Source organism: Leucoraja erinacea, chromosome 6, assembly GCF_028641065.1.
Source record: "Leucoraja erinacea ecotype New England chromosome 6, Leri_hhj_1, whole genome shotgun sequence".
In the NCBI taxonomy this organism is placed as follows: domain Eukaryota; kingdom Metazoa; phylum Chordata; class Chondrichthyes; order Rajiformes; family Rajidae; genus Leucoraja; species Leucoraja erinaceus.
Genome location: NC_073382.1, coordinates 67,906,303 through 67,929,205, shown reverse-complemented (window position 1 = coordinate 67,929,205; position 22,903 = coordinate 67,906,303). Strand labels below are relative to the sequence as shown.

The following is a 22,903-nucleotide window of genomic DNA, read 5'->3' as shown; positions in this document are numbered from 1 at the left end:
ATTTCAAACTAGTATTAGAGTCAATGCTGAATACAATATTGGAATTATATAGGCTCAATCAGGTACTTAGATCACTTTGAAGTTTATCTGTAAGATATTCTGTTTAAGGTCTGAAGAATATGGATGTTGTGAGAATCAGTAACTTTGACGGGGGAATACAAGAAAAATGACTAAGATCAGAAAAAGGACTAGACTAAAAATCATATGTACCAGAAACATGAAGATGCACTGTAGTGAATAACAAATGCTGCTCAAAATAAACATTCATCCCAATCTCATAATAATTATCTATACTGCCACATCTGCTCATTACTTGAACAATCTTATTAACATTTTCTACTTTTGTACAGATACATGTATATTGCTGGACACTGGTTAATGATCTGTAATTGAAAATACAAAACTGCACACAATGAACAATTGAAATAAACACAGAAAGTGCAGCAAAATTGTAGAAGATCCTATAGTATTATGGTGAGAGAATCAGAATGAACATTTCAGATCAATGACCCATCAACAGAACAGAAGTGTGAAAACAATTACTTTCTAAATTCTGTAGAGATGACAATGGAGAGATAAAGGGGATGTCCGTAATACAGTGGAGACCAAGGTGCTCTTTAGTTAATAGATAAATGAATGTAGCAGGAGACAATTGGGGAATGTGGAAAGAAACAGAATAAAATACAATAGACAGTGATAGAATGCAGCTATTGCTGGAAATCTGGAACAAAAACAAAGAAAACTGCAAATACCCAACAGATTAGGCAGCAGCTATGGAGAAATAAAAAAACTGTTAAAGTCAAGGACAGCTTTACCTTCCACCTGGGCCCACAGGATGCAATACTAAATTCAACTTTAGAGAGATAGAATTGAAACAGGCCCTTCGGCCCACCAGGTCTGCGCTAACCAATGATCACCCCGTACAGTAACACCATCCTACATGCTAGGGATAATTTACAATTCTACCCAAGCTAATTAACCCGTATGTCTTTGGAGTGTGGGGTGGAAACCGGAGCACCCGAACAAAACCCATGTGGTCACAGGGAGAACGTACAAACTCTGTACAGATGAGAAAAATGTGACTAAAAACACATAAAGGACTTGACTAGCAATCAATGATCAGGTTTGATCCTGTGGTCAGGATCAAACCCGGGTCTCTGGTGCAGTAGGCAGCAGCTCTACCATAATACACTCTGCTGCCCCCGTTTTAAATAATCTTTTTTTTTTGCTTGTATCAGAACAGGCTAATTCTCATCCACGATTATTCACTTTTAATGTTCCGCACTATAATTGCCCAACCTTGGATTTCCACCTTCATTTTTCGCTCTTGGAATGAACAAACTGAAATACTTTACTGCTTGTGCATGCCTGAGCATTCATGTGTGGTGCAGTAACATCCCACTCTATGCTAAAGGTACATTATCATTGTTGCAAAATATTGCCTTCTTCCACTAACTTTCCTTTATTTATACAAATGTTGTTAGTCACATTCTCAATCAATGTTAGTTTGAAAGAAGCTTCATATCTTAGTAACATTATTGGCTCTTATTTCTTAAGCGATTTAACGGACAATTTTCCCTGGCAGTTCTTTGGTCAACAAATGTATTTAAATACCTGCAGCCTTTGCTACTTTACCTCATGTTGTTTTGAATCAAGGCAAGTGTGCGCATTGGCCAGTTCCTGTTCACACATTTGCAGCTGGGTCTCAAGACTATGTGACCGTTGTTCCCATTCAACTTTTTTGCGATTCACCATGACATCAATTTGATGCAATAGTTCCTGGAGCTCTGCTTCACAAGAGGTGTCCCTAATTTCGCAATGAAAGCAAAAACATAAACCTTCCTTCACAAATACTTTCAACTTTTTTCATTTAAGTAAAAATAAAAATGTACTTAGTGTTTATGTATTCACTTTAATTAAATATTTTCAACCACAATGGAATCGTTTAAAAAAAGATATCTGGAATCTTCCTCAGCATTTCTAGTGATTCATGGTGACATATACTACAGAGATAGATTTACAATGTCATACGATGACTCCACTACGATTGATTTAGGTTTGGTGCAAAGCAGTCCAAGAGAGAAAATAGTCCTGCAAGTTAGGTATATAATTCACAGTAGTCCTTTTGAATTTGCACAAGTTGACAAACTAAACAGCAAATCACAATGTTCTGACAGTGCTCAGACTTCAGTTAGTAGTACTTTTATCTGATCCAAAGTTTGCAAGTTCCCATTCTATATACGTTGATAATAACACCAAAGTTGATAATCCAGTTCAAACGGGTTCATAGGGTATAGTGTGTTAACAGAAGTGGCAACTTTTGAACAAGTAATAAAATAGATGCCCTGTTCTTTCAGGTGAATTAAAAAGATACCAGGGAAGTATATTAAATAACACACAAATGATCCGGAAGTGGCAGCGCTGCCCTAGCAGCAGCGGCTCGCCTGCAGTCCGTTTGTTTTTTCTCTTTCTCATCCTGTTGTCAGTTTGTTTCAGTTTTATTTTAGTTGGGTATGTGTGGGGGGGGGGGGGGGGGTTTTAGGGGGGGGGGGATGCAACCTTTTCTTGTCGTATCCCCCGTCTCCGTCTGCTCTGAGGCCTAATCGTGGGGCTGGCCGACTTCAGGGCTGTGGCGGCGGCAACCCGACTTCGGGGCTGTGGAGGCGGCGGCGACCTGACTTAGGAGCCTCGGAGGCTCGGCCACGGGTCCAGTGGACGATAACGTCGCGAGCTCGCAGGAACACAGGTTGGTGACCTGTTCTTCGGAGCTCCCGCAACAGCTGCGTCCGCTGGACTGGAGGGCGGCAGCTACGGCAGCTTCGACCGCCCTGGGCCACGGAGTTGGAACTTGCCCGTTTGCGGAGCTCGGATTCAGCCGTGGGACTTACCATCACCCGGTGGGGTCACAACATCGGATGCTTGGATCGCCTCAACGCAGAAGGAGAACAAGGAAGGAAGAGACAAGGACTTAAGACTTTTGCCTTCCATCACAGTGAGGAGGGCCTGGTGGACTCACTGTGGTGGATGTTAAATCTGTGTTTATTGTGTGTTTTGTTATTTTTATTCTATGTTATGACTGCAAGGCACGAACATTTGTTCAGGCTGAAAAGTCTGAATGACAATAAAGGACACTTGACCTGATAAGAAAATGATTTAAATTCTAATTATCAAATCATTATCACATTGGTGCTTAGAAAATATCTGTCTCCGCCGATGCTGCCTAACCTTCTTAAATATTTGTATAATAATATATCCAAAGTACTTTATTGACTCAAAATTGTTTTAAGATATGTTTTATTTCTGTCTCAGGCCAGTCGGTCACCATATTCCCAAACTTTATACACAGCTCATGTATTATTATTGAAATCCGACAAATAAAATGCAGCTTTAAGCATGCTTGGATAGAGGTTCAAAACATATATATTTTTTAAAAAACAGTTTATGATTGCCTGTTTGTAGGCAGAGCTTCAATGACAATAGAACAACAAATCAAAAACACTATAGATGCTGAAAATCTAAATGAAGCAAGAAATGCTGGGAAATAGTAAGCAGGTTAGGCAGCACCAGATGACTCATACATCTAATCTCCACAATACTGCTGCCTTCACAGATATTCCCTTTGTTCTCTCGAATTATGCGGGCATAGGATCATCTGGTCAATTGGCTAGTGGGGCAGTTTTCTAACTTTCCATTAACCCAATTGATTGGAGGACCCAAACAACTCACCCCTCAGGCAAGTCAGTCCTTTCCACCACGTTCTCTGCAACTTTAAAATATGATATTTATCTCCTATGGAGAACTCCAACCTGAAGCATTGACTCTTTGCTTTTCCACAAATGCTGCCTGAATTGAGGTTGAGGAGGCCTAACACTACCCAAGGCCTCACTTTTGAGCCAATGGATTGATTCTCATCAAAAGACCAAGCTCTGGACCATGCTGGAGGAAAAAGCAGGATTGTAAATGCAGACAACTGGCAATCTCAAGACAGTGCAATATCTGCCACATTGTATTTTTTTGGTCAAAAAGTATTTTGCAAATCAAAAGCATTTTGAAGGAAATTATTGCTTAATACAGATACAGGACATAAAAGAAACAACATAAACCAAAGAAGCTTACCGTAATCGACCATTCTTTTCTAGCCCTTTTATTATTTCTTCCATTTCAATAGTTTATCTACAAAATAAAAGATTGTAGTGAGAGCAATAAACAAGGCGGAGATATTAATCCAGTAATTGCAGATAAATTTAGCACTTTCTTGTCCTTTATTATTCGTAAATACATTGAAGGTGTAATAGCTTCCGAGATGATTCTGTCAATATTGCGGTTCGGCGTCATCTAGACCAGGATTGTTCAAAATCAAATATTTTGTTCATTTAAAGACCAGGCAGATCTCAGGAAAGTTTGATTTCTATAACTGGTTTCAATGTATCTGAGGGACTAAAGTAAAATCTGCCGATGCCACTGTAATCGGCCAGTGTGGAGATGATTGGGTAATTCTCCTCTCAATCCATACTGTTTAAATAATTGAGCCAATCTTCTCCCCATGTATATTTGCAGATAGGTTGGGTTTTTTTTAATTTTTATACACGACTGATAACTCAATCTTACCTCGATTTCCTTGGAGGATAATTATTTTAAATTCTGAAAATTTGGAAATATCAGCCTATTCCTGATGAATATTCAGTGACAAGTGCTAGAAAGAATAAATAGTCTAAAATCTAATTGATTAATGAACGTCTAATATTTTTGACAGTTCCACCCTGGCTGGTGTGTTCCAGATTCTAGTTTCCAAAATTAAATGATATTTTTAAATCATTTCTGAAATTACTTTGCACTGATTAAAAATAGTTCCTTGCATAACTGATGTTGCTTATCTTGTAGTAATAATATTGATGATAAATTACTAAGTGGTGATCTTCCTTCCTGTAGAACAATCATTGTCAGTGTAGCCACTCTGACTGGTTGTTTCTGCTGCACTTGCTGCACACAAGGACAGTAGACCAAGATGCAACATTTTCTCTCTTCTAAATCAGCTGAGCTTCCCATTTGTCTTTACCTCTTCCAGAGGCTCTAACCCATTGCCATATCTCAGTTCTCTCTCGGTCGATTCCTCTCAATTTCTCACACAACGTTGTCCTTGTAGTGGAGATTTGGTCATACAACAAGTCTTGATCTCTTGAGCAGTTTCCAAAACAGAGTTTCCTTAGGAATGCCATTAATATCCATCCACAAAAGAATGAAACAAGGAATTGCAGGTGCCAGTTTACAAAAAAAAACAAAAACAAAAAAAAACTGCTGGAGTATCTCAAAGTGCCATACAGCTTCTCTGGAGAACATGGATAGATTATCTTTCGGGTCAGAACCCCCATCTTCAGGCTGAGTCTACGCTTGGTCTCACTGATGTACATCGGGCAACCAGACACTCCGCTTCCCCCAAACAGAACAAGGATCAAATTTACCCGGTTTTCACCTTTCACCCCACCACATCATTCTTCAACATTTCCACCACCCTGATCATAATCCCACCACCAGACACATTGTCTCATCCCAACGCCTTTCCGCCTTCTGCAGAGGCTGCTCCCTTTGAACTCCTTGGTTCACTTATCCCTTCCTAAACCAAACCACCCCCTCCCCAGATACTTTACCCTGCAAGCCCAGGAGATGTAACCAGTCATAGAAACATAGAAAAATAGGTGCAGGAGTAGGCCATTCAGGTCCTTGAGCCAGCACCGCCATTCAATAAGATCATGGCAATCAGTACCCTGTTCCTGCTTTTCTACACATATCCCTCGATTCCTTAGTCCTAAGAGCTAAATCTAACTCTCTTGAAAAGATCTAGTGAATTGACCTCCACTGCCTTCTGTGGCAGAGAATTCCATTAAAAAAAAAATCGAAACTTTTCCTTTTTCCATACTGTAAAAGTCAGTTTTAGACTCACTTTAGTCAAGTCCAGTCAAGTTTTATTCGTCACATGCACATAAACTGCAGTTAAATGAATTTGCCAGCGGTGGTACAACAAAAAAAAGAACACACAGTACACAATAAAAATGTGACACAAACATCCCCCACAGCATTCATCACTGTGGTGGAAGGCACAAAATTTGGTCAGTCCTCCTCCATTTTCCCCCGTGGTCAGGACCACAACCCTCCGCAGTCGATGAATATTCTGTTTCCATGGTATTTTTATTCAAATATATAGTGCAAAATTATGTGGACTCCAATGTGAAGGTTGGAAGAGAACTCTACAAACTGGCTGAGCGGTATAATTGATTGATTGATTCACGGGTAAAATACTAAGTTCCAAAGTTTTACCAATTAAACCAGAAATGTCTGACAAAAATACTGCCTTTTATATTTAAGGACATTATGCATCTTTGTCATATATTGGATTACTCATTTAAAAATTTGAGGAATAACATTTGAATAACTAACTCCAGTTAGGCAGCTCCTCCATTATCCAGCTCAATTATGCCATTTTCAGTTGGTTTACACTTAACCATATAACAAACCATATAACCATATAACAATTACAGCACGGAAACAGGCCATCTCGGCCCCACAAGTCCGTGCCGACCAACTTTTTTTTCCCCTTAGTCCCACCTGCCTGTACTCATACCATAACCCTCCATTCCCTTCTCGTCCATATGCCTATCCAATTTATTTTTAAATGATACCAATGAACCTGCCTCCACCACTTCCACTGGAAGCTCATTCCACTCCGCTACCACTCTCTGAGTAAAGAAGTTCCCTCTCATATTACCCCTAAACTTCTGTCCCTTAATTCTGAAGTCATGTCCTCTTGTTTGAATCTTACCTATTCTCAAAGGGAAAAGCTTGTCCACATCAACTCTGTCTATCCCTCTCATCATTTTAAAGACCTCTATCAAGTCCCCCCTTAACCTTCTGCGCTCCAGAGAACAAAGACCTAACTTATTCAACCTATCTCTGTAACTTAGTTGTTGAAACCCAGGCAACATTCTAGTAAATCTCCTCTGTACGCTCTCTATTTTGTTGACATCCTTCCTATAATTGGGCGACCAAAATTGTACACCATACTCCAGATTTGGTCTCACCAATGCCTTGTACAATTTTAACATTACATCCCAGCTTCTATACTCAATGCTCTGATTTTTAAAGGCTAGCATACCAAAAGCTTTCTTTACCACCCTATCTATATGAGATTCCACCTTCAAGGAACTATGCACGGTTATACCCAGATCCCTCTGTTCAACTGTATTCTTCAATTCCCTACCATTTACCATGTACGTCCTATTTTGATTTGTCCTGCCAAGGTGCAGCACCTCACATTTATCAGCATTAAACTCCATCTGCCATCTTTCAGCCCATTTTTCCAAATGGCCTAAATCACTCTGTAGACTTTGGAAATCCTCTTCATTATCCACAACACCCCCACTTATTACACTAATCGCTAAATAATGATTCTCAGCAAACTTCACTACTATGTCTATACAAAACAGTGTTGCCTCTAGATTTTCCAAAGAATGTGAAAATTAAAACTACAGATTTAACAATCAGAATTTTGGATTAATTCAGGTTTCCACTTAACCAATTACTGTGTACTGGTCAATTTAAATTGATGACTGATATTCTTAATGTATTTGAAATAAAAGTATCACCCTACATCAATACAAGTGTTGGCATGTTATTGTCATGTGTCCACTGAAAAATCACCTAAGTAGGACAAGCCCAGAAGGGTGTAATCTGATCTCCCAAGCTACCTCACTGTGACCCTTGCATACTGATTTTTATTGTGTGCAGTTTTGGTCCCCTAATTTAAGGAAGGACACACCTTAAGGAAGGACGGTGGTGGGGAAGATGCTGGAGTCAATTATAAAAGACGAGATAGCCGAACATTTGGTTAGCAGTAACAGGATCGGTCCGAGTCAGCATGGATTTACAAAGGGGAAATCATGCTTGACTAATGTTCTGGAATTTTTTGAAGATGTAACTTGGAAAATGGACAAGGGAGAACCAGTGGATGTAGTGCACCTGGCCGTTCAGAAAGCATTTGATAAGGTCCCACATAGGAGACTAGTGGGAAAAATTAGGGCACATGGTATTGGGGGTAGACTGCTGACATGGATAGAGAAGTGGTTGGCAGACAGGAAACAAAGAGAGGGATCAACGGGTCCCTTTCAGAATGGCAGGCAGTGACTAGTGCAGTACCGCAAGGCTCGGTGCTGGGACCGCAGCTATTTACAATAAACATCAATGATTTGGATGAAGGGATTCAAAGTAACATTAGCAAAGTTGCAGATGACACAAAGGTGTGTGGCAGTGAACTGTGAGGAGGATGCTATGACAGTGCAGGGTGACTCGGACAGGTTGGGGGAGTGGGAAGATGCATGGCAGATGAAGTTTAATGCGGATAAATGTGAGGTTATCCACTTTGGTAGTAAAAACAGGAAGGCAGATTACTATCTAAATGGCATCAAGTTGGGAAAAGGGGAAGTACAATGGGATCTGAGGGTCCTTGTACATCAGTCTATGAAAGTAAGCATGCAGGTACAGCAGACAGTGAAGAAAGCGAATGGCATGTTGGCCTTTATAACAAGAGGAATCGAATAAAGGAGCAAAGAGGTCCTTCCGCAGTTGTACAGAGCCCTAGTGAGACTACACCTGAAGTATTGTATACAGTTTTGGTCACCTAATTTGAGGAAGGACATTCTTGCTATTGAGGGAGAGCAGCATAGGTTTACAAGGTTAATTCCCGGGATGGCAGGACTGTCATATGCTGAGAGAATGGAGCAGCTGGGCTTGTACACTCTGAAGTTTAGAAGGATGAGAGTGGATCTCATTGAAACACTTAAGATTGTTAAGGGTTTAGACACGCTAGAGACAGGAAACATGTTCCCGATGTTGTGGGAGTCCAGAACCAGGGTTCACAGATTAAGAATATGGAGTAAGCCATTTAGAACGGAGACGAGAAAACACTTTTTCCTCACAGAGAGTGGTGAGTCTGTGGAATTCTCTGCCTCTGAAGGCGGGTTCTCTGGATGCTTTCAAGAGAGAGCTAGATAGGGCTCTTAAAAATAGCAGAGTCAGGGGATATGGGAAGATGGCAGGAACGGGGTACTGATTGGGGATGATCAGCCATGATCACATTGAATGGCGGTGCTGGCTCCAAGGGCCGAATGGCCTACTCCTGCACCTATTGTCTAATGACATTCTTGCTATCGAGGGAGTGCAGCGTAGGTTTACAAGGTTAATTCCAGGGATGGCGGGACTGACATATGCTGAGAGAATGGAGCAGCTGGGCTTGTACACTCTGGAGTTTAGACGGATGAAAGGAAATCTCATTGAAACATTTAAGATTGAAAAGGGTTTGGACATGCTAGAAGCTGGAAACATGTTCCCGATATTGGGGGAGTCCAGAACCAGGGTCCACAGTTTAAGAATAAGGAGTAAGCCATTTAGAACGGAGACGAAGAAACACTTTTTCTCACAGAGAGTGGCGAGTCTGTGGAATTCTCTTCCTCAGAGGGCGGTGGGGGAAGGTTCTCTGGATGCTTTCAAGAGAGAGCTAGATAGGGCTCTTAAAAATAGCAGTCAGGGGATATGGGGAGAAGGCAGGTACAGGGTACTGATTGGGGATGATCAGCCATGATCACATTGAATAGCGGTGCTGGCTCGAAGGCCCTAATGACCTACTCTTGCACATATTGTCTTTTGTACGGTAAGTCCTTTAAAAGAGGGGGGGGAGAGAAGGAGTGGAGACAACTTTTAGGAAGCCAGAGATACATGGCTGTGAAGCTTGGCAGGCATTTAACATTACCGGTCGGTTATCCTTGGTTCTGAAAACTACTACTTACCTTTTTATTTCTCCCAATGAGCCAATGAAATTCATTGGTCAACACCGGCTACAACCTACGAGAACCTCCGAACCTTCGATGTGTTGAACATGTTGAAAAATTCACGGCGGCCATAATGAGGCCGCGACTTGTTCCCAGAATGCTGGAACTCCTCACGACCATGAAGGAGACTCCACAACAACCACCCACAAACATGTGGCGACCGCATAGTCTCCTGCAGTCGCCTAAAAAGTCACCTAAGTGGCCCATTAGGCTTTTGAGGGATCTGTTCAGAATGCAAATAACAGAAGGGACGAAGCTGTTAGCCAGGGGATAAAGCCTCAACCATTTCATAACAAAGTTGTACTTGATGTCCAAAGTAGGCCAAACAGCAGCTCATTGGAAAATAAATGTTTGTCCATTGGAAATACTTCATCAACTAACCTGCGTTACCATCTCACTCATGTACACATTCCTCGAACTAAGATGTGCAGCATTTGAACCTTCTGCTTTGATCATTACAAAAGCGCCATCTAGTGAAAGATAGAGGTAGGACAACATTTCACAGTGATTTTGTGGAAAGATTTCAGATTAAAAGATAAAAGTTCTATTAGAAATCAAATATGGCCAGCCAATTTGATTGAATATAAAGAAAGAAATATGGAGAAAAATGTTTCAAATGGCTTTAATTATGCAGCACAATATACTATATATAGCCCATTTGTTCATTACTGTTTATGGGACCTCTATGTGTGTGAAAGTTGGAGGCTGTAAATATGAATGAATGTACGACTGACTGAATAAGTTTAATGGCCAAGTATTCACATACAAGGAATTTGCCTTGGTGCTCCGCACGCAAGTGACAACGACATACAGTGACAGCATGGCCGTCCGAAGGGGGGGGCCCAAGCCATCTTCCCCCACACCACCCCCGCTGACCCCTGCTGGGCCCACGCCACCCCCTGCCACCCCCGCTGGTCCCAGGCCACCCCCGCTGGCCTGTCGCACTGACCTCTGTAGTCATGAAGACCGTTGAAAGGCTTGGGCTGGCCAAGCTGAAAAATATCACAATCCCTCTGCTGCACCCTCTTCATTTTTGTATATCGGATCAATAGATCTGTGGATGATGCAGTCAATCTGGGCTACACTTCATCCTCCAGCACCTAGACCGCCAGGGAACCTATGCAAGGATTTTGTTTTATTGATTTTAGCTCTGCATTCAACACCATTGTGTCAGAGCTACTACACTCCAAACTTTCTGCGTTGACTGTGCCTGAACCCCTCTGTCGGTGGATCACCAGTTTCCTGACAGACAGGAAGCAGCATGTGAGATGGGAAAGCATATCTCGGACCCGCAAATGCTCAGCATAGGAGCACCGCAAGATGCGTACTCTCCCCTCTCCTCTACTCTCGCCACACCAATGATTGCACCTCCACAGACACCTCTGTCAAGCTTCTCAAGTTTGCGGATGACACAACCGTGATTGGACTGATCCAGGATGGGGATCTCTGTACTCTTTTCAGTTTAACATCTTTCCTAGAACATGGTGCCCAGAACTGAACACAATATTCTAATGCGGTCTCACCAAAGTCTTATACAACTGCAACATGACCTCCCAACTTCTATACTCAATACTCTGCTGATGAAGGCCAAAGTGCCAAAATACTTTTTGACCACCTGATATACCTGCGACACGACCTTCAAGGGACCATGCAACCATCAACCATTCCTCTGCCCACCTGGCTAATTGATCCAGATCCTGCTGCAATCTTTCACAACCATCTTCACTATCTGCAAAACCACTCGCTTCTGTATCATCAGCAAACTTGCTAATCTTGCCCTGTTCTGTGATGTTTCACAGAGTGCTGGAGTAACTCAGCAGGCCAGGCTGAGTATAGAAGTTGGGAGGTCATGTTGCAGTTGCATAAGAAGTTGGTGAGGCTGCATTCAGAGTATTGTGTTCAGTTCTGGGCACCATGTTATAGGAAATATGTCATCAAACTGGAAAGGGTACAGTGAAGATTTATGAGGATGTTGCCAGGACTAGAGAGCCAGAGCTATAGGGAGAGGTTGAGTAGGCTGGGACTATTTCATGGAGCACAGGAGGATGAGGGATGATCAAATAGAGGTGTATAAAATCATGATTTGAATAGATATGGTTGAGTCTTTTGCCCAGAGTAAGTGAATCGAGGAGCAGAGGACATAAGTTTAAGGTGAAGGGCAAAAGATTTAATAGGAATCTGTGGGATATGTTTTTCACACAAAGGGTGGTAGGTGTATGGAACAAGCTGCCAGAGGAGGTAGTTGAGGCAGGGACTATCGCAACATTTAAGAAACAGTTAGACAGGTACATGGATAGGACAGGTTCGGAGGGATATGGATCAAACGTGGGCAGGTGGGACTAGTGCAGATGGGGCATGCTGGGCCGAAGGGCCTGTTTCCACACTGTATCACTCTATGACTATCTATCTTTCCCTCTCAAACCCATTCTCCTGCCTTCTCCCCATTACCTCTGACACCCGTATCAATCAAGAATCTATCAATCTCCTCCTGAAAAATGTCCATTGACGACCGCCCCAGCTGTCTGTGGCAAAGAATTCCACAGTTCACCACCATCTGACTTAAAAAATTCCTGCTCATCTCCTTCCTAAAGGAATGTCTTTTAATTCTGAGGCTGTGGCCACTGGTCCTAGACTCTCTCACTAGTGGAAACAGACTCTCCAAATCCACTCCATCCAGGTTTTACCAGGCGTGGACAGACGGCAACAGCTTCACACCGTGTCCCAAAGCTTGTGTCCTGTCCTGCATCACCCAAGGCAGCAGAGATGTTATAGGAGAGTGCAAACACCGTAACAAAGTAGCTCACGATGGTTTGGGTAACATTCAGGAATGTCTATGCATGTCACATAATGAATATTACTGAAGAACGGTCTTGACCCGAAATATAATCTATACCATTTCTCCAGAGATGCTGCCTGACCCACTGAGTTACTCCAGCACTTTGCGACTATTTTTCCTTCACCCATCTGCCCAAGCCCACTCGCCCCCCTACTTTCCTATGTTTCTTTCCACCCATTAACCTCTCTCTGCCTTTACATTTCACTCCTCTTTCAAATCTGCTCTACTTATCTACATGCATTTTTCGTCTTCACTTTTCAGTCATAGAATGATGCAGTGTGGGAACAGGCCCTTCAGCCCAACTTGCCCACACCGACCAACATGTCCCATCTAAACTAGTCCCACTCACACGCGTCTGGCCCATATAGATCTAAATCTGTCCTATCCATGTAGGTGTCCAAATGTCTTTTAAACAGTAGGATAGTCCCAGCCTTAACTACCTCATCTGGCAGCTCGTTACATATACCCAGCACCCTTTGTGTGGAAAAAGTTACCTCTCAGGTTCCTGTTAATTTCTGAAATATTGGTCATAAATTTGGTGCAAAAATGCTCCAAAATAAGGCTCAGAATGCATCAGAAAGCATCTAAAAACCCTGGCATTGAGGGACTTCACTCTTGTGATGTGCGCAGCGCGCACATTATTTCACATTAAGTTTTATGTAATCCTGTCATGCCACCCCCCTTTTTGAAAAGCTTCCTACGGGCCTGGGCAGTTAGGAATGACACATCAAACATTAAAAATAAAACATTATTGATTAAACATGTGAATTAAATAAAATGCCATAGCAAAAGGAGGCTACAGATGTTTGGTTATTGAGTAGAGCTACTACTCATGGAAAAAGGCTGTTTTTATGTCTGGCTGTGGCAGCTCCAGAGCGAAGTAATTTAAAGTGTTTATGGCCAGGGACACTCGCTTCCTGGCCCTTGCAGTGTACAGTTCATCAATGGAGGGAAGGGTGCAGTCAACAACCTTCTCAGCTGATCGGACGGTTCGCTGCAGCCTTCAGGTGTAGCAAATAATAGTAAAAATAGCAAATAGGGTGATTTCACCAAATGTCAAATGAGCGTAGATCCCCCCTCACGTGACCGAAAAATTTAACTGGAGGACATATGTCATACGAGGGGGGATCTACGCTCATTTGACATTTGGTGAAATCACCCTATAGTTGTGGCAAAACAGCAAAAAAAATAATAGCTGCAAACGATTGTTCTTTACACTAGCGGGAATTTTGCAAATCAGTAGTAAATAGCAAATAATAGTAAAAAAAAAAAATCACAAAATAATTAATTATCTAAAACATTTTGAAGTTCTAAAATTCTGAAATCTATTATAAAATACATTGTTTACCATTGTTTACAATTTTTTTTCAATAAGGTTATTCTGGAACGATTTATCTCACAGTACGGACCGTGCCTTTCAGGTTTAAGAATTTAAAGGTCACTGCAGATTATTTTGTAAAATACACATCAAGCCGATTTGGAAATAAACGGCTGACCCGTCGACCCGAAACGTCACCCATTCCTTCACTCCGGCGATGTTACCTGTCCCGCTGAGTTACACCAGGTCTTTATATCTATCTTCGGTTTAAACCAGCATCTGCACTTCCATCTTACACCCTTCATATACCCGCATGTGGCTATGTATCCCGAAACTCCGTACGCAATAGATTTGTTGAAGTACCTTCAGGAGGGCTTCCCGGAGTGGGTAGTACCAAATAGCTTCCCAGCGAACCCCGAATGCCGAAAGTGAATTAAAAATAGCAAAACTATAAATTACATCACTCGCCACAACGTCGTCTTTGAAAACTCATACTTCAACTTACCTTCCAATAATCTTTCTGATCCAGGAGAAACGTTTTCCGTTTTACTGGGATTAAAATGTCAACAGCCCATACTAATTGACCTCAATTTACGTAGATGTATCAATCAAAACAAATCCTTGTTTCCTTTATAATATTTTGCTCCTGCTTATACCCTTAGACACTTCATTGAAAACGTGCCACCAGCCAGTGTTGCTATTTGCTGCCGCTGTTGGGATGTAATTTCGCGCTGTTGCGCTCGATTGGCGCTTTAATTCTGCGGGTTAATTTGCGTGCTGCTCTGTAACCTCAAGCGGCGCTAAAATCAATCCCGGGATTTTGGTGCGATATCCCGCGTTCAGCATACATAACTGCAGTATCCAAACACTGTTGCATACACATGCTCCGCCCTCCATTTACGCTTTAAGAACTTGTAAGACTGAATTAAATTTCTCCAACGGAGTAATTACTTTATTACGGGTTAAATATGTGGTTTCATAATAAACGGACAATTTAAAGATACCTTCACTATTTCAGAATAATACAGAACCGTATATAACTGCAATCGATTGTTGAAATGCTTATCTTATCTAAAAAGAGACAGGCGTCTACGAGTAGAAACAAAGAACTGCAGATGCACGTTAATACACAAGTGGACACAACATGCTGGAGTAACTCAACGGGCCAGGCAACATCTCTGGAGAACATGGATAGGTGATGTTCCATGCCATTGTTGATAATCACTGTCCGGAATTTTCAGGTCAGAATGGAATAAAACACCCTCCACACCATCATCTGATGTACGTTGTAAGCATAGGCTATGGTTAAATGGTCACTTAAAAATAATTGTATCTTTATCCTAAAATATTTACACATATATATCTTAGGTCAACATTTATATATTTTTTCTCTCTTGTTCAGATCATGCTGCAATTACCCCTTTCAGCCAGCAGATGTCCACCTATATCACAAGACGAAAACGGAACAAAATCAAGACAAACAGGAACAAATTACGAATTGCACCACCTGAGAGAGAATCTGAGAAGAAACCTAGTCAAATGGCCAAAAATATGTTTGTTATTGTTTGAAATACATAAAAAACAAATGGGATATCTATAGTACACTTCAAGGTAGCAGGGTGTTCGTCACTGCTGTAGATAGAAAGCTCGGCAGATGATTTCTCACAAGCAACAATAAGTGTGACCTGTTGAGGCATAGAATAGAACACCAGGAAGAATCCCCCTCCTCTCCTTCAATATTATGCAATGGGTTTTTTTAAACATGTACTTTAAAGCAGGCAGGCCATTGAGTGTAGGAGTTTGAGGTGGGACCTTATAGAGGTATTTAAAATAATGAGGGGTATGGATGAGGTAGATGGTCACAGTCGTTTTCCCATCGTATTGGAGTCTAAAACTAGGGGACATGGATTTATGATGAGAGGGGAAATGTATAAATGGGACCCGAGGAGCAACATTTTCACACAGAGATAGGTGAATAAATGGAACGAGCTACCAGAGGAAGCTGTGCAGGTGGGTATAATTACAATGTATAAAAGACATTTGGACAGGTATATAGATTGAAAAGCTTTAGAGGGATATAAGCCAAACACCAGCAAATAGCACTAGTTTAGATCGACAGCTTGGTCAGCATGGATTAGTCAGGCCAAAGGGTCTTTTTCTGTGCTGTACTAATCTTTAATACCATGCTTCCTTGCTAAGAAAATAATTAAGCACAATCTGTAAATATCAAATAATTACATAAAATCCAGTGTGAACCACACTGTGTCTTCAGTATTCTGATTAGCATATCAATAAATCTCGCAGAGAAAGTTCTTCAATGCTTCTACTTCCTTACAAGGTTGAGGAGATTCAGCATGTCGCCGAATACTTGTATAGGGGAACAGCAGAGAGCATATTGACTAGTTGAATCATGCATGGTTGATCACCCAGGAAAGACGAAGGTTGCAAAAAGTGGTAGTCACTACCGGGTCCATCAAGATTATTGACCTCCATACCATTGAAAAGGATCTACAGTACAGGAAGCGCAGCCTCTAAAAGGCAGTTAATATCATCAAAGACCCATGCTCTCATCTCACTGCTACCAGTGGGGAGAAGGTACAGCAGCCTGTAAAAGTGACCTCCAGGTTCAAGAACAGGTTCCCAGCAACCACTAGGTTCTTAGTTTTAGATACACAGTGTGGAAACAGGCTCTTCGGCCCACTGAGTCCACACCGACCAGCGATGCCCGCACATTAACACTACCCTGCACACACTAGGGACAATTTTGCACTGATACCAAGCCAATTAATCTACAAACCTGTATGTTTTTGGAATGTTGGAGGAAACTGAAGATCTTGGAAAAAACCCACGCAGGTCACAGGAAGAGACTGTACAGACAGCACCCTTGGTCGGGATAGAACCCGGGTCTCTGGTGCTGCAAGTGCTGTAAGGCAGCAACTCTACCACTGCCCACCATGCCGCCACTTAAAGCACTGCACAATCCTACTTGAGCAACAAGGATCAACTATGTACTGTTCAAGAAGGAACTGCAGATGCTGGAAAATCGAAGGTACACAAAAATGCTGGAGAAACTCAGCAGGTGCAGCAGCATCTATGGAGCGAAGGAAATAGGTAACGTTTCGGGCCGAAACCCTTCTTCAGACTGATAGGGGGGTGGCGGGGAGAAGGAAGGAAAAAGGAGGAGGAGGAGCCCGAGGGCTGCGAGGAGATAGCCCGAGGGCTGAGGAAGGGGAGGAGACAGCAAGGGCCAACAAAATTGGGAGAATGTACTGCTGTACTGTTCAACTATGTACTGCTGTTTTGGTTGCTCTAAGTACTTTGGTATTGCACTTTTATTTATTCCCACTAGTTGATCCACGCATTTCTTAAGGACATGCTCAGGAAGTCCGTCCCCCAGGCCAGTTGCTTTCCGTGGGTCTATCATCAGGAAGGCTGATCTAACCTGCAACCATGACCCTGGCAAAAGGCATACATTCCATTGCCCCATTGGCCTTCTGCTCAAAGTTCATCAGTGAGGACCACACTATCACCAGCGACATTGCCTGACTTTGGTTTGCAGTCATTTATAGTATGCAGGCCTTGCTGTCCGAATGATTATACTGGGGCTCAAGTTGGTCCCGGTATTATTTCTTGCCACTCTACGTGACTTTGCGAAGATCATAGCAAGTCTCTGGTAAGACGAGGCCGATTCGAGAGGTCCATGGCGTGGAGAGAGTTTCAACCGCTCTGTCGCGGGAGTTTCGATCACTCTGACTGGGACTTCGATCATCGGCTGCGGGGGCTTTGATCGCCCAGACTGCTGATGGTTTGATGGTTTGAGTGCCATCAGCAGTCACAAGATTGAACTGTATTTAGGTATGTTACAAAGCCTACCTGAATCGTGGCTGAGAATCTGTCCCAGCCCCATGTGCGAGATTTTGGCGCTGTTTAGAGGGGGCGGTTTTAAAACGCGATTTTTACTAGGCTGTTGCAATCGAAAATGTTCAGCCTAGTAAATCATTAACGGAAAATCGCTGAAAGACCCCGTCGCAAATGGTATTATTAGTTTTTATGGCCTTGTATAATAGTTATAGTAGTTTAAAAATCACTCTCTCAATCCGCGACCTCTCGCAGCCCCAGGGTTTTATAAAGCAAACAATTAAAGGTATGTACCTTATTTTTACATTAAAAGGGGCTTCTTAAGAACCCTGTATATAAAGTTTTCTATAGCGAATAGTTCATTTTGGGCTCTTTATATCCCGCAGTATTTTTCGGGGCATTTGGGGGCACAAATCCACTGCAATGTGAACGTTCTAAACCAGCGCGTTCACAGGAACCCACTAGAAAGCTGATTTAAATGGACTTTAATTTACAGCAATTGAACACTAAATTCCTTCCATTAGGCCTATAAATTGATGTAAATGAGATTTAAAAATCATGTTTTATTGTGAATTATTTGTGAATATTATTTGGACACTTAGGCTATTTAAAAATGTTAATCATTTATTAAGAAATGGATAGATGTTTAGATCTAGTAATTGAAGTTTGAAATTAGCTACAATTGAGTAACTAACTAATTATATGCTTCAGGTCCTCCAAGTAAGATTATTTTATATTTGTTTCAGAATGGTTCAATCTATGATAACTGAAAATTTCATTCAGTTCTCTTAATTTTTAAGAAGGTTATGGGCTTTTGACTGTCCTCGATCACAGCTTTTTTGTTATGTCCATAGAAGATCAATAGGGAACAAGATGCTAATTTCCGAGTATGAAAATGGCCATAACTGTTTTATTACTTGAGATATGAAAGTGAATTAGGTGTCACATTAAACTTATTGTTATGCTTTATCTGATGGGATAAATTGCAGACTTGATTTTTTAAATCTCAACATTTTGTAACATTGCTACTGTATTGCCTTCCATCACAGTGAGGAATGTGGAATCCACAGCGTTGAATGTTTATGTTAACTTGTATGGGGTTGTGTGTCTTGTTGCTTTTCACTTAACTCAAAGTTCACGGTATGTTAATTGGTACATGAAACTGAACTTGAACATGGAAGCAAAGATACTAGAGGAACTCCTCTAGTATCTTTGCATGGAAGGTCCTTGAAGCCCCGCCCACGTGTCTGTATATAAGCCCCGCCCCCAGGCATGTCCAAGCCCCGCCCCCAGGCCGGTCCAAGCCCCGCCCCCAGGCCGGTCCAAGCCCCGCCCCCAGACCGGTCCAAGCCCCGCCCCCAGGCCGGTCAAGCCCCGCCCCCAGGCCGTCCAAGCCCCGCCCCCAGGCCGGTCCAAGCCCCGCCCCAGGCCGGTCAAAGCCCCGCCCCCAGACCGGTCCAAGCCCCGCCCCCAGGCCGGTCAAAGCCCCGCCCCCAGGCCGGTCCAAGCCCCGCCCCCAGGCCGGTCCAAGCCCCGCCCCCAGGCCGGTCCAAGCCCCGCCCCCAGGCCGGTCCAAGCCCCGCCCCCGGCCGGTCCAGCCCCGCCCCCAGGCCGGTCCAAGCCCCCCCCAGGCCGGTCAAAGCCCCGCCCCCAGGCCGGTCCAAGCCACGCCCCCAGGCCGGTACAAGCCACGCCCCCAGGCCGGTCCAAGCCACGCCCCCAGGACAGTTGTAAACCCACACCCGGCCGATTCAAGTTCCGCCCCAGGCGGTTCCCTTCGCTCAGCCGAATAAACTTCTCCATCACATCTTGCAAGCTTTTATAATTTGAATAGCGGGTCGTACTCACAATCTGCCTCTCACACTCCCGGGACGTGTGGCCGCGGACACATGGTTGCGGGCGCTTCAGACCGCGGGACATTTTAAACCGGTCCGCGCGGACCCACGTGACCGGCCGACGGTTGGCCTGCGGCGGCGCGCGGCGCTGAGCCGGCACTGACACTGACACTGACAGTGACACTGACACTGACACTGGGGCTGGGACTGACATTGGGTCTGGGTCGGGGCTGGGCTGGGCTGGGAGGGAGTGTTGCTGTCCTTAGTGTAAACTTCATACAAACGGCACACAGACGGAGCGTGACCCGGGGGAGGGAAGGTGGCCCGCGGTGAGAAAGGAGGGTGCCCCATGGAGGAGGGTAACCTGGGGAGGGAGGGAGGGTGTCCGCCCTGAGAAAGGGGGGTGTCCTGGGGAGAGGAGTGAGGTTGGCCTGTGAAGGAATGGTGCCCGTGGATTGAGGATGCCCTGAGGAGGAGGGAGGATGCCCATCCTGCAAAAGGAATGTACCCCGGGGAGTGGGTGCCCTGGGGAGGGAAGGTGCCCCGAGGAAGGAGTGTCCTGGGACAGATTGTGCCGTGAGGAAAAGGATGCTCGGGTGGGTACTTTGAGGAGTGTGCCTGGGAACAGAGGGTGCTCAGGGAGGGAGGGGGTTTGCCTTGAGTAGGGAGGGTGTCCTGAAGACAAAGTGGTTGCCCGGGGTCGGCGTGCCCTGAGGTGTTGCCTGGTGGTGTTCCCGGGGGCAGATGATGCCCTGATCAGGTCATCAATGTTATCAGGTCGAAGATAGACAAAAATGCTGGAGAAACTCAGCGGGTGAGGCAGCATCTATGGAGCGAAGGAAATAGGCGACTTTTCGGGTCGAGACCCTTCTTCAGACTCAAGTCAAGTTTTATTCGTCACTTGCACATAGAGGGCAGTGAAATGACTGATGTGGGGGTGGGAAGAAAGGAAGAGGCGGAGACAGTGGGCTGTGGGAGACCTGGGAAGGGGAGGGGAAAGAAGGATAAAGCAAGGACTACCTGAAATTGGAGGTCAATGTTCATACCGCTGGGGTGTAAACTACCCAAGCGAAATATGAGGTGCTGCTCCGCCAATTTAAGGTGGGCCTTATTCTGGCCATGGAGGAGGCCCAGGACAGAAAGTTCGGAATGGAAGGGGGAGTTGAAGTGCTGAGCCACCGGGAGATCAGTTTGGTTAATGCGGACTGAGCGGAGGTGTTGGGCGAAGCGCAGACTACTGACCGACATCTACTATAAACCCACTGACTCCAATGGCTATCTGGACTACACTTCTTCCCACCCTACTTCCTGTAAGGACTCCATCCCCTACTCCCAACTCCTCCGTCTACGCTGCATCTGCACCCAGGATGAGGTGTTCCAAACCAGGGCATTGGAGATGGCCTGATTCTTTAGGGGTTCCCCTCTTCGACTGTAGATGAGCCTCTCACCAGGGTCTCTTCTATACCCCGTAACTCTGCTCTCACTCCCCATCCCCCCACTCGTAACAAGGACAAAGTCCCCCTTGTCCTCACCTTCCACCCTACCAGCCAACACATACAACAAATAATCCTCCGACATTTTCGCCACCTCCAAAGGGATCCCACCACGGGCCACATCTTCCCATCTCCTCCACTTTCGGCTTTCCACAGAGACCGCTTCCTCAGTAACTCCCTGGTCAATTCCTCCCAAACCACCCCCTCTTCTGGCACTTTCCCTTGCAACTGCAGGGAATGCTTGGAGCAAGGACCCAAGCAGCCTTTCCAGGTGCGGCAGAGGTTCACCTGCACCTCCTCCAACCTCATCTCTTACATCCGCTGCTCTAGGTGTCAGCTGCTCTACATCAGTGAGATCAAGCGTAGGCTTGGCGATCGCTTCGCCCAACTCCTCCACTCAGTTCGCAATAACCAATCAGATCTCCCAGTGGCTCAGCACCAACTACCCCTCCCATTCCGAATCTGACCTTTCTGTCTTGGGCCTCCTCCATGGCCAGAGTGACGACCACCATACATTGGAGGAGCAACACCTCATATTTATCATATTTCGCTTGGGTAGTTTACACCCCAGCGGTATGAACATTGATTTCTCCGATTTCAGGTAATCCTTGCTTTCTCCTTTCCCCTTCCGGGCTCTCCCACAGCCCACTGTCCCCGCCTCTTCCTTTCTACTTCCCACCCCACATCAGTCTGAAGAAGGGTCTTGACCCGAAACATCGCCTATTTCCTTCGCTCCATAGATGCTGCCTCACCCACTGAGTTTCTGCAGCAGTTTTGTCTACCTTCAATTTTCCAGCATCTGCAGTTCCTTCTTAAACAATGTTATCAGGTCCCTATGGATGCTGCTTGTCTCTCTGCAGCATTTCTGTTTTTATTTTTATTTTTCAACTTTTTCGCTGCTTCCTCTTTTGAATGCAGGTTTTGAGATAGATATTAGACAGATATTAAGCATTTGAATTTTAACCCTTTACATCTTGGACTTCTCAAAGCACAACTGAATTGCTCTCAGGAAGGGAGAACGATCAAATGGGTTTAAGATCTTGAGAGACACAAAAGGCTGTAGATGTTGAAATCCCAAACAATTGTTGAGCAGCAAATGATAGTTCGGCATAAGATAATGCCACAAGGATCTCCTGCCATGATGTTCTAGATGATAGATTTCCAACAATCACAACCATCTTCATGCAAGCAATGATTCCAACCATTGAATGCAATGTCCAGACCTAGAAGTTAATTGCTTCTCTTTCCACAGATATGTCTGATCTAAGTTTTTCTAGCAATTTCTGTTTTGTATTTTTAATTATTGAGTATGTACCACTTGATGGTGCTGTCAATGACCAAGATTACATTGCTTTGTTAAGGTCGTGATTAGAGATAGTGTAATGCAGTGTGAAGAATTTATTGCAGAAAGAAAATCGGAACAAAAACATCTACCAACCTTTCAAATTATAGTTCAAGGCCACTTGATATTGGACAAGTCAGCACATTAGTTCTGAGTGCAAATGGAAAATAAATTACAACATTTTTGAGTAATTTGAAATTTATTTGATTTAGTTTTAAATTGCTGAATAAATAAGTATGCTGGAAATATTTCTCCGTTGTTTTATGTAAGAAGGAACTGCAGATGGTGGTTTAAACTGTAGATGGACACAAAAAGCTGGAGTAACTCAGCGGGAAACGCAGCATTT

The 22,903-nt window shown here is 43.8% G+C and overlaps 1 protein-coding gene across 6 annotated transcripts in view; it reads right to left on the bottom strand.

Moving 5' to 3' along the window:
* LOC129698258 (centrosomal protein of 63 kDa-like) overlaps positions 1–19,894 on the bottom strand; it is an 85,658-nt gene extending 65,764 nt beyond the window's left edge. For 5 of the 6 annotated variants that reach the window (XM_055637286.1, XM_055637288.1, XM_055637291.1 and 2 more), the window contains exons 1-3: positions 19,736–19,894; positions 4,117–4,173; positions 1,636–1,807 (exon numbers count right to left, since the gene is read on the bottom strand). In XM_055637286.1, coding sequence (XP_055493261.1) covers positions 1,636–1,807; positions 4,117–4,160 — 216 coding nt within the window. In that variant the 5' untranslated portion in view covers positions 4,161–4,173; positions 19,736–19,894. Of the gene's footprint in view, positions 1–1,635; positions 1,808–4,116; positions 4,174–14,534; positions 14,745–19,735 lie in introns of those variants that run through there. The other variant, XM_055637287.1, reaches the window with a different exon arrangement.
* Between the last annotated feature and the right edge of the window lie 3,009 nt (positions 19,895–22,903).